The sequence below is a fragment of the Uloborus diversus genome, chromosome 3 (genome assembly GCF_026930045.1).
Source record: "Uloborus diversus isolate 005 chromosome 3, Udiv.v.3.1, whole genome shotgun sequence".
Taxonomy (NCBI): Eukaryota; Metazoa; Arthropoda; class Arachnida; order Araneae; family Uloboridae; genus Uloborus; species Uloborus diversus.
In genome coordinates this window covers 77,078,335-77,090,873 of record NC_072733.1, presented here as the reverse complement: position 1 = coordinate 77,090,873, position 12,539 = coordinate 77,078,335, and the positions used below count along the sequence as shown (strand labels likewise).

The 12,539-nt window shown below is 30.9% G+C and overlaps 1 protein-coding gene across 1 annotated transcript in view; it reads left to right on the top strand.

Moving 5' to 3' along the window:
* Window positions 1-222: 222 nt before the first annotated feature.
* LOC129218404 (transcription initiation factor TFIID subunit 9-like) overlaps window positions 223-12,539 on the top strand; it is an 87,153-nt gene continuing 74,836 nt past the window's right edge. The window contains exon 1 of the mRNA XM_054852654.1: window positions 223-430. Within this exon, the coding sequence (XP_054708629.1) occupies window positions 298-430 (133 nt within the window). The 5' untranslated portion in view covers window positions 223-297. The remainder of the gene's footprint in view (window positions 431-12,539) is intronic.

Below are 12,539 nucleotides of genomic sequence, written 5' to 3'. Positions count from 1 at the left end.
TAACCGATAGATGATAGAACGCTGCGGTTTGTAATCGGTTACTTACCGGTCGACCGAGGAGGTTCGTCGAACGCAGCCAAAATTTACCCATTGTTTCGAGCTTAAATTTCTGCTGTTTGGCAACATTAGTTCAATGAATCACCATGTGGTTTTGTTGCTACACTACAAAATAAAACTCTGACTTATTCATACCTCAATATGTGTGTGTGAAAGAAAGAAAGACTTGTTCATTGACAGTAAAGCGCAACATTAAGGTGTTTCGGAACTTTTCGTGGAATCGACAATTCAATATCAACGATGGCCAGTGGCGGCGAGAAAGATTCTAAATCTAATCCTAAATATGAACAGGCCGTCATAAATATGTTGAAAGAAATGGGAGTCTCAGATTATGAACCCGCAGTTGTGAATCATTTGATGAATTTCGCTTACCGTGAGTAACGCTTTTAAGCTTAAAATCGTAACTGTTAAAGTATGGATTAATTCTGATTGTTGAATTTATATTGAGGACAGTAAAAACTTCATATCGTCGTTTTTTTTTCCTTTTTACTTTTTCAAGAAAACTTCTTAAACCACCATTAACTAAAAATAAGTTCAACGACACGAAACGTCTTTTATCTTTATAAACAAAATATGTATTCAGCTTCGTGAAGCGTCTGAAATCAATATGAATGAAAAATGAGTTCATCGTAAGTACTTTCTGTTTCATAGTTTTTGGTTAGGCAGAGAATTGAAATAATACTTGGGTGTGATTAGGTTTTTAACTCCATAAACCTGTTTTCGAGGTGAAGTGTCAAATGCCTGTCGATAACTTCAAAGCTCGTGGAAAGCTCAAATACTCATTATTGACATTACAATTCATTTATCAATATTCCTTTTAATAAATTTGCCATTTTGTAAAAATAGTTAAGAATATTAAAAAGTTAAATGGTTTTCAGAGAAATTCTGTTTGAAAATTTCAATAAATATGAGCAATTTGTTAAGAGTAATTTTATTAGTATAATAATGTTTCTATGTAGTTCTGTGTAATACCTTTTTTTCATTAAAACTAAGTAATTCAGCAAATCAACAATTAATAAAAAAATAACAAAGTATCCAATACTTCTGCTGAATTTATGCAACTCATGTTGTGTCTACATACAAGTCCATATGTTGTTAAAGCATTGATTAAGAGTATATTCATCTCTTCTTTTTTGCTTTCTATAGAAAAGCACCTTGTTGAATGAAAATTGTTTGAGATTTTTTACTGCATGACATTTTTAAAAACATAATAATGTCCAAAAGTTTGTTATAATGTCTGAAATTAAAAACTGAATTATTTAACGCATAAATACCTTTGGGCCTGAAAACTAAATGAATGAATTACCAACATTTTAATGCATTAGTAATGTTTCTGTGTCAAGTTCTATGTAATACTTTTCTTCTTTTCAGTAAGCAGTCTTTTGCATTAAAATGCTGGTAATTCAGTCATTTAATTCTGAATTATTTGTTGAAATGTAATTTTACGTTCACACGAGTCTGGCCCCAAGAAATTTAGAAATTTGCGTTCATTAACGGATCCTTCACAAAAGTCCAATCAGTCAAAATGGATCTTTTACAAAATTCTGATCAACCACAACTAAACCCAGACTTAGATAAAATGAAAAGCTTTCTGCAAACACAAATCCTAACTGGAGAATTTTCTGCAAATAATTACCTAATTCACCCTTGGATAAATAATTAAATTTATATTCAAATATGAAAGAGAAAAAAAAAGTGCTGTAAATAATTTTTTTTTTTTTTTTTTTTTTACAATAAAGTATAGTTTGTGCTTATTTTTCACCAACTGAAGAAAACTGCGAAAACCACTTTTTTTTCCACACATGTGCTTTAAAAGGCTTTTGAAAAAAAAAAAAAAAGGATTCAACAGAAATAAATTGGGATTTTTTTAAAATTTCCCTTAAATTTTTTTTTTTTTTTAATTAATGTTTGGCAGTTTTAAAAAAATTCTGCGGAGCCAAAAATTTTCTGCGAACGCTGTTCGCGCGTTCGTCTATATTATACAAGACTCACTAAACCTTTGCAAAATTCTGTCAAACCAAAACTAATAAATTAATTTTCATAAATTTATTGAAAAAGCAAAACTATAATCAAACTAACGCATGTTTCTATGAAAAAACCAAACTTGTTGAAACTTTTTTAAAGTTAAATTAGTTTTATCTGCTAATTTTGTCGGAGGAAAAAAGTCTACACTTTTCTACAATTCTTCTGCAATCAATAAGTAACTAATACTGACAAATATACTGCTTGTTGTTTGTTTCTTTAAAATAAATTTATAGTTAAGTCAGTTTTGTTTAAAATAATTTTGCTTGGATGTTTTATCACAGCTGTTAGCAGTCAGTGTTGTGTTGTTATAAACTTCTCTGAAAATGCTGTGTCTAGACTTTTCTCTCTGCTCATGACTTAATCAGCAACAAGAAAAAAAAAAGATATATATATATATATATATCTTTGATCCTATTGGTATCGGATAGGGCTACCAGCTGTAAAATTATCGCCATTTAGAGTTTGGTGTTAAACCTTTATAGTGACTTGCAGACTTAGATAAAATGAAAAGCTTTCTGCAAACATAAATCCTAACTGGAAAAATTTTCTGCAAATAATTATTTTGCCTAATTCACCCTTGACTAAAGAATTAAATTTATGTTCAAAAATATGAAAGAGAAAAAAAAGTGCTTTAAATCTTTTTTTTTTTTTAACAACATATAGTTGTTTATTTTTCATTAACTGAAGAAAACTGCAGAAGAAACCATTATTATTTTCACACATGTGCTTGGAAAGGCTTTTGAAAAAAGGCTTCAACAGAAATACTGGGATTTTTTGAATTTCCCTTAAAAAAATAAAAATAAAAAAAATTTTAATGTTAGCAGTTTGAAAAAAAAAAATTTCTGCAGAGCCAAAAATCTTCTGCGAACACTGTTTGCACTTTCGTCTATGATATGCAAAACTGGTGACTTAATTTGAAAATATCCCCACCATTTTCCCCCACATGGCAATATGTGCTCCTTTATGGCGGGATGCTTGAACATTATTTTGGGAGAAAATTATGGATTTGAATTTCAAAACTATCGTCATTTAGCTTCTGGTGTTAAACCTTTAAACTGACTTCATTAGAAAATATTCCCATCATTTTACCAACTTTTCAACATATGGTGGGATGTATGAACGTTATTTTGAGAGAAAATTATATGGATTTGATTTTTCGATGTTAACAAGGTTTGTTCTGGTCATATACCAGATTTCTCGTATTTTTTCGTGTATATTTATTTGGAAATCTGATATTGTCTGTTTACCTTCCTACATTTTTATTGAAATCACGAAAATTTTAAGTGAAAGAAGTTAAGGTTATGGGAAAAGAGGCTTGGTGTTAAAACTGACATGTTTTCTGCCTGCATTACTACTACTGTTAAATATTATGGATAATATTATACAGTAGAATACCTTTATAACGCCGACCTATATAACACAATTCTCTATAAACCGCACAACTTTTCAGAAGTAGCAATAGGTTTTGGAGTAGAGACGTACCAAGTACTCGGGAACTACTCGGTACTCAACCTACTCGGCCAATTTGCCGAGTACTTGGTACTCGGCCAAATTTTGATCAGGTACTGGGCCAATACCAAGTAGTTGTAAAAAATTTAATATTGCTCAAAGCAGATTTTACAATTAATAAAAAAGTGCAAGCATATAATATACTGCAATCCTTTACTTTAAATTTTGTGAATAATGAAGTTTGTTATGCTTCAATGGAGTAAATCTTCTATTTTAATGCCCCAAAGTTAATGAAACTTATTTATTAAAAATGGGGCAAAAAAAGTTAATGCAGAAAATATGAAATTTTTATATTATTAAATGAATTTTTTGCCACAAAAAAATTATTTATTAGAAGCGTAAAAATACATTTTCTTAAAAAATAAAACATTAAAATTACAAATGTGCACGAACACTGCAGAAACGTGTTTTGGCATTGCAAGGAAAGCTTTTTTCAATGCACGAAATGTGAGCTTATAGATTTAAATAATTCGACAAAAGTCGGATTTTTTTACATTCATTAGCTCACGTTTTATACAATGAAAAAGACATTCCTTGTAATGCAGAAACACGTGTCTGCAGTGCTCGTGCGCATTTGTGCTTTTAACGCTGCTTCATTTGCTTTTGAAAATTATTTATCTTTGGCGGACTAGAAGTATATAGATTGATATAATTTGTTTTAATTTCAAACTTGATTAATCCTACCTTTTATTTATTTCTTAATTTTTAATCTTAAAAATAACTTATTTGTAAAATTATTGACACAAACAAAATCTTTTAAATAATGCATAATTAAATTTCGGCTGGAATTTTTGTTTTAAAAACTATTATTTGGACATGGAGGTCTATACTACTATTCCAACGAGTTCAAAATTTTCACGTATATGTCGGTGGTTCTTCTTAAAACATGATTGAAACTCTGTACTCGGCCGAGTAGTGAAAGGCCGAGTACTCGGCCAAAGTGCGACGTGGTACGTCTCTATTTTGGAATTTAAAAAATCCATTTGTTTTGCTTTGCAAACATAAAAATTGTTAGGCAAATTAAATTTTGGAACAGTTTTTTCATCTCTCCATCTTAATTTAAAGGTTTTAAATGAAAATTATTATTCATAGTAAGCAGAAAATATCAGATGGTTCTTGAAGAGGCAGCTGTTATGCAAACCATGAAGCTAGCAGAAGTGCAGGATATTTCACTTTCTTTTAATTGTGAAACATTTTTTTGTGAATGACTAATTGTAAGGTTAGTGCTTTAATACTCATTGCAGATAAAACTCACTCTGAAGTGCTATTTCATAGATATATTCTGAATATTAGTTTCAAAATTTGTGAAATTATCTATATAACCCAAAAACCTATATAACGTAAAAGCTCTGGTCCCAAGGTGTGCATTATAATGGTCTTCTACTGGGTCAATCCATGTCACTTCAACCCAGTCATGACACCCATAGTCTCAGATTTTGGTGAAATTTGGCACAATTGTTCCTTTTATAAAGTTATGAGAGAATGCAAAATTTTTTTGCTGTATCTCGAACGGTTTAGATTTTATGGAATGTCAAAGTTTTCTGAATTTTACGATTTTTGCCGATGGCGTGCGTGAAAACTAATTCGCATTTATGCAGAAAATAAATTATAACTTCCCTGTTTACCAACGAATATTGTTGAATTTTTTTTTTAATAAACCTGATTATGCAAGGATTACAGAAAAAATACAATTTCATCAATAATTATCAATAAAAAATATGAAAAATTCAATAAGTACAATTTATTATGTTTTTTTGAGAAAGTTTTGAGCTATACTTAAAATGAGATATCTCCAAATGGGTAGTAAATAATCCCTCCATTTTTTTTTATTTCTGATCTAAAAGATGTATTTTATCACATAAAAAAATAATTTAGATGGTTTTTACACTCCTTCATTTCATCAAGGGGCACAAAACATTTTTTAAGATAGCTGCATGAAGAAAAAAAAACATTAACACCAGCCTTGCTCTCAAAGGGTAAAAATCTGACTACTATTATGCAATTTTGTCTGGATGAAAAATTAGATTGAATATACAACACATAAATGGTAAAAATTACATTTAAAACTTGTGATTACAAAAATTAGGTGCAATAATGAACATCCAATGAACATGTTTATTGCAATGAAAATCATCAACTTACCTCAAGGAACATACATAATGTTAAAAAATCTTTTAACTGCAGATAAGTGAACTAATACTTTCAAAAATTGAGCTGACAATATCCCCCCCCCCTTTTTTTCTCCTATTTATGATCTTAAAAATTCATTTTATCACATTTAAAAATCACCTTTGTAATTTTTCCCTTCCTTCATCATTTTTTTAATCTTTAAAGATAGAAATTGTTTCAACTAACTTCTCTGGGAACTTCAAAACCAAAATGTTAAGCCAAAAAAAAAGAAAGAAAGAAAGAAAAGTGATCAACCAGGATAATCCACTGTCATTCATCTTTATTTATCAAGTAATAAATAAGAGCTCCCCCTCCCTTCCTCCTACACTTCCAAGTGATGAATGAAAATAAACAAAGTAGCTGCACAAACCCCTTGAGAGGCCCAATGAGCCTCTCTCTTGAGAGGCTCATTGAGCCCCTCCCTTGAGAGCTCATACATGAAACTTGTCTGAAAAAGTTAGGTCTTTTTGAAACAGAACATATGGCCTTGACTTGTGTAAAATATACAAGTTCATACCACATATTATATGATTTGAGATTATGCAGTTGCACTTAGGGTTTCCCACACATGAAATCATCATAGAAACAGAACTACAAACCTTAACCAGTCAGTCATTCAAAAGCTGTTGCTTGAGTAACACATATGATTGAGTTTAATACTGGGCAATTCTTTGGTAACGGAATTACACATCAGAGCAAATTTATAAGTTTTGATTGGAATTAGACTAAGTTATTATTTTTTTAAATTTATCATACTATGCATGCATAACAAGTGTATGCACAGTAAACAAAATTTGCATTTGAAATAGTTCACAAACAATCCATACATTTTTTAGAATTTTTTTAATACTTGGTAACGGAATTACAGAAAAAAGACAAAGTTAAAAGTGATGCTAAGTCAAACTTGAATTACTGTGAATTTAAAACATGATTTTATTTATTTTTTCTGTGGTTCAATTGACCACATGTGATATTATTAAAAATATTTGTCATTGAAAATATACTCATTAGTTAATATTTTTATTTGGAATTTAAATGGAAGTAACGGAATTACATCAACAGTAACGGAATTACATCTTATTAAGCTTTTGCTTTTTAATTCAGAATTTTATTTTTAATGAGAAATATGCAGCATAAATATTGATTACATTTTACTTTACATTGTATAATTTTACAAACTGATCATTTGTGAAGGATAAATGACCCCTGCGATCCATTTGTGGTTCAGAAATTGTCATCAAAACATCTTTTTCTTGAATATTATCATAGTCATCTTGTGAAGGCCAGATGAAAGTGTCCCCATTTCGCTTTACAAATTTTACAAGTAGCCCAGAAGATTTTGTGGTCATCACTTGTCCTACGTAATGATGTATAGTTTCCTTTTTTTTGCTTGAAGAAGCAGGCGTATATTTAACTAAGACCCACTGGCCATTACAAATTGGTAGATTAAGTTCACTCGTCGGCTCACAGAAAGGTTTGGGATTAAAATTGTGATATGTATAATCACTTGAAAGCGACATATTTTTTATTTCCATCACACTTTCGCTCATAGCTTTAGCATAATGCACATTACGCACATTAGGAATGGGTAAAATATTTTCCCATATTTTATTATACTCTTGCATATTTTTTTCTATTTCCTTTGTTTCACAGTATAACACGGTAATTTTTTCACATTTTGCTTTAGCTACACGATAAAAATCTGCAGCACTTTGTACTTGCTCTTCTTTGGACAATACTGCGGTTGACACAGTTCTTTTAACAATCCCACCAATCCCATCAACAGCACCCTTACCATGGCTCGTGGCGAAAAACTCCCAAGTGATGTTTCTCTTCAGATGGGTGAGAGCACAAAGCAAGTACTTCTGCTTGAATTGACTTGATGCTCCATCGGAAAAAAATACTAACTCATCATATTGTTGTTTATGTCTAACTTCTAGTTCCTTAATTATTATTTTTAAAAATGTTATTACTGCATATTTGTCATGGGACATATAATCGGACACGATAACAAAGGAGTGTACATTTTCTGCTTCCCAAGCACAAACAGTAAACAGAGTAACTTGATTGTGGGACCAATAAGAAGATTGAATCTCATTTTGATTTATTGTTGTAAAATTCTCTGCAAAATCAACCTGGATAATTACTTTGGAGCTGTTGTTTTGGACATCTAGTTTCTGAAATTTGAAAGATTCTGCTTGTCTCCTCTTAATGTATGTGTGACGGAGAAAATTTGGCACTTGTTCTTCTAATGCAGCAAAGCAGTTCTCAACAGTCCCGTTTTCAACTGTCTTAAGCACTTTGGCATTATCTGTTGTCCACTGATACCATTCTATTTTCAAATCTTTGACTTCCTCAAAAGCATCACAGGCTTTAATAAAGGAAAGCTGAGGGCAATTGTTACATTCAGAGAACATACATTTTTCATTATCTTGATTGCAAGTAATAACAGAACAAAATTCTTTGAATGATACTGGGACTTGAGGTAAAACTTTTTCTAAAGCAAGTAATAACAACCTTACATTTTCGTGGTACTTACATAAGCAAGTATTGTGAGGAACATCCTGCTGTAGCAAAACTTGCTTTGGGCGTAACATTGCAAATTTTGAAAAACTTATTTTCACATCATTATTTTGCTGCAGGAACATACTATGTGCTTCTTTTAAAGTTGAAAGCATGAATTGTTTTTGCATTTTCATTTTCTTTTTATCATTTTATACAGTTACATAGTCTTTTTTCCCAGGACAAACCCATGATGTTTCAAGAAAAAACATTTTTACTTTACTTTTGATTTCAGAACTTAATGCAAGAGTATTTGTTTGTTTTGTCTCCCTTTGCTTACAAAGTAATCCAACATCAGAGGCAAGTTCTTTTATTACAATAATTTTTTTCCTTGGAGATCTTGGTAAATGCATCTTGACACGCTGTTTTGCTTTTCCTATTGACTGAGGTGTCATCAAATTTGTCACAGACATTTTTGCTGAACTGGGATTGTTTGTGTCATTTTCTGAAGATTTTTTCTTTCTCATTCTGTGCTCTTGAACACGCATTCTGTTTTTCACTCTTTCACTAGCCAATTTCTTCTTACCCATACTCAATTTTGCCATTTTCTTTCTTTGTCTGTCTTTAAATTTTATTCTTTCAATTTTTTCAGGATTACTTTTTAATTTTTCTCTGTACCTCTTCATCTTTTCCTTAGCAGTTAAAGCCATTTTCAAGTTATTGTGATTTACAAAATATAATACTAAACTTACTTAGAATTGAAACACACTGTATAACTAAGAACAACATCCAGGCAAAGCTCACCTTGTTAAAAAAACATGCGTGTTCTTTTTATTGCAAAACAAAAACAAACAAGTTGAGTTGTATTGCAACAACTTTTTATTAAAACAGCTTAACTTTTTAAAGTTTAGTTCTTTATTTTACTTCCCAAGAAGCAGTTGTATATTAAACTAAATATAGTTTTATGTTTGCACAACTTATAATGTCCGTTTTATTTTTATTTTTGAAAGAACAAATGAAACTGAATAATTATTTCAGATACAAAAAAACTTAACCACAACAAGAAATGAACTAAATTTGTTTACATATATGACATTACAACTACCTGGAGTTAATTAATGCATAAAAAAGTTCAATGTAATTCCGTTACCGTAATTCCGTTACCTATTTTGTAATTCCGTTACCGTTAATTTTACCACTAATTAAAAACATATTACAAATTTTTTTGCATCACTTTACTTCTTCAGTGCGCCACTAAGAAAAACAGAACATCTAGTTTTTAACTACATTATTCTTAGAATAAGGAAAACTTTAATATCATTATGGTAACAGAATTACATTAAAAATTCCCATCATTATAATTTATTAATAAATACAATTAGAACATATATATTTTTAATTTTAACAATATTTCTACTAAAAGTAATCTCTTTGGTATTGAGCAGATAACAAACAAGTAAAAATTAAGCATATTTTATTATACATGAGCTTAAACTGTTTGCTCAATATGTATTTATGTAAACTGCACCCTTCTGGATGCCTGTTTAAACTTGTCTGTCTGGTATTACAAAAACCATAAATGTAAAAAAAATACTAATAAATGAAAAATGTATACTTTTTGCTACAAATCTCCAAAATTTGATAAAAATTCGAGCTATTTTAGTTTTTGCTACCCATGTCCTGTTTCTCAAAGAATTGCCCTACTTTAACTGATTCTTATTTCCAATTACAGTATTTTTAGTTGTGATTAGAAGTGAAAAGTTTCTGTTCTAATATTGTCGTTTAAAAAAAAAAAATTGCTAGTAAAATTTTGATTTTGCATGGCTGTAAACTAAAAATGGAGACATGTAGCGTTGGAGAAGTTACGCATAGTGATTGTCATTTGTTGAGTTTTGTCAAGAAAAAGGACACAAAGAGTACTAAAAACCTCTCTGAATCTGAGTTAACTTTATTGAAATTAAGAACAGGTGCAAGCAATGAGTTAAAAACTATTTGTCTTCATCATCAATGTGTGTATTTGCAAAAGTATGAATTTTTACAAAAGTGTTGTTGTGATCCTTTTGAAAGACACAAATCTTCAATTCAGAAAGGACTTCGCATTGTAACTTTAGAACTAAGTAGGATTATTTCAGCAAAAGGATTTCAAGTGAAACCAGGACAGAAGCTTTTTGCGAATTGCAGGAACAAGTTTTCTCAATTGAATGAATTTTCTGACGATATTGAAAAAACCAGTGAAAGCAGAAATTCCTCAGAAGAAGAAGATGATGGATTGAATCTTAATGAGTTAAAAAAATTACAAAAAAAAAAAAGACAAATCGAGGAACTAAATTCTTCTTTGCATGATATTGGATGCTCCCCAGTGAAATTACATGCACTTGGAGAACACAGCAAACCATCTTATGGCAAAGAAAAGCTACAGAGAGTGCATGAAACTGTAAAAGAAAAAATTCAAAATATTCTTGAAGTTAATTTGCCAGAAGAAAAAGATGTCCCAGAAAAAGATATTATTCAAAAATCCAAACATCTAGATCAACTTATTTCCATTATTAAGAAAGACTTAAGCAATGCTCTAAAAAAGAAAAACAAATTCAAATGTTGACAATTCCAGCTGCATTGATGTGACCAAAAAGGAAAATAATACAGACTTTCAATGCTTCTGATTACACAGTTCGCAAAGCACAAAAACTGTTTAAAGATAAAGGTTTTTTAGCAGAACCGGAGCCAAGACGGCGGAAAATGTTAAGTTCTGAAACTATTCAATTAGTAGAACAGTTTTATCAAAGTAGCGAACATTCTAGAATTCTGCCTATAATGAAGGATGTTGTGAGTGTTCGAAAAAACGTTTACGAAAGAAAACGCTTAATTTTGTGTAACCTCAGGGAGCTGTATTTAAAATTTAAAATAGAATACCCAAATATAAAGATAGGTTTGTCCAAGTTCTGTTCATTAAGACCAAAGTGGTGTGTTTTGGCTGGTGCCAGTGGCACACACTTAGTGTGTGTATGCACAATTCACCAAAATGTAATTTTGCTAATTAAGGGCGCGGGAGTGGTAGAAGATTATAAAAAACTTATGTCCTTCATTGTTTGCCAGGACACAAAAAGAGAATGCATGCTGCGACATTGTGATGACTGCCCATCAAAAACCAACCTAATCCAGTTTTTAGAGTCTAAATTCGAAAATTATGAAAATGAAGAACTTGTTGAGTACAGCCAGTGGGTTACTACAGATCGTACTGAAATGATAAGGTGTTCAAGCTCAATGACAGAATTCATTGATATATTGGTTGAAAAATTGAACAAATTGATTCCACATGCATTCATAGCCAAATCGCAAACTTCATTTTTCAAAAATTTAAAAGAAACTTTCATCATACATTGCTGTAATATCAATGGATTTTAGCGAAAATTATGGTTTTACAATATAAGATGAAGCTCAAGTTTGCCATTGGACCTCACAGTCATGTACTATTCATCCTGTTATGATCCATTGCAAAGGTCCAAGTAATGAAAAAAATATTTCATCACTTTGCATAATATCTGATGACCTAAAACATGATGTAGCTATGGTGCATAAGATTCAGGAAATAGTAATAGCATTCATCAAAGAGAAACACCCTCAAATCAGGATTGTTCACTACTTCAGTGATGGATGTGCTGGGTAGAACAAAAACAAGTTCAATTTTATAAATTTGTGCATGCACGAGAATGACTTTCAACTAAAAGCTCAGTGGTCATTCCACGCAACTAGTCATGGAAAAACGGAATGTGACAGAATAGGGGGTACTGTCAAATGTGGAGCCAGAAAACACAGTTATCAACAAGAGCTAGGCAAAGAAGTATTAACCACAAATGATCTTTTTGAGTTTTGCAAAACTAGCTTCAAAAATATTCACTTCCAATTAATTTCTAAACAGGAAGTCGATTTAACTCGCCAGACTTTAGAAAGTCGATTTAAATCAGTAGAAACTCTTCCCGGAACAAGAATGTTCCACAATTTTCGACCATTGGATAATTTGGGAAACATTGAAGCAAGAAGAATTAGTAGTGATGAAAAACCAGCTCTCACTTTCAATCTCTACAACAAACAGCAAACTTCAATTGTGAAAATAGAACAGTTGTATTCTGGGTGCTTCATTGCATATGACAATTTGTGGTATTTTGGCATGGTGAATGAGGTAAATGAAGAAGAAAAAGATGTTACTGTAAATTTTATGCATCCTCATGCACCTTCGCCAACATTTTTCTGGCCAAATAGGGAGGATATTTGTGCAGTCC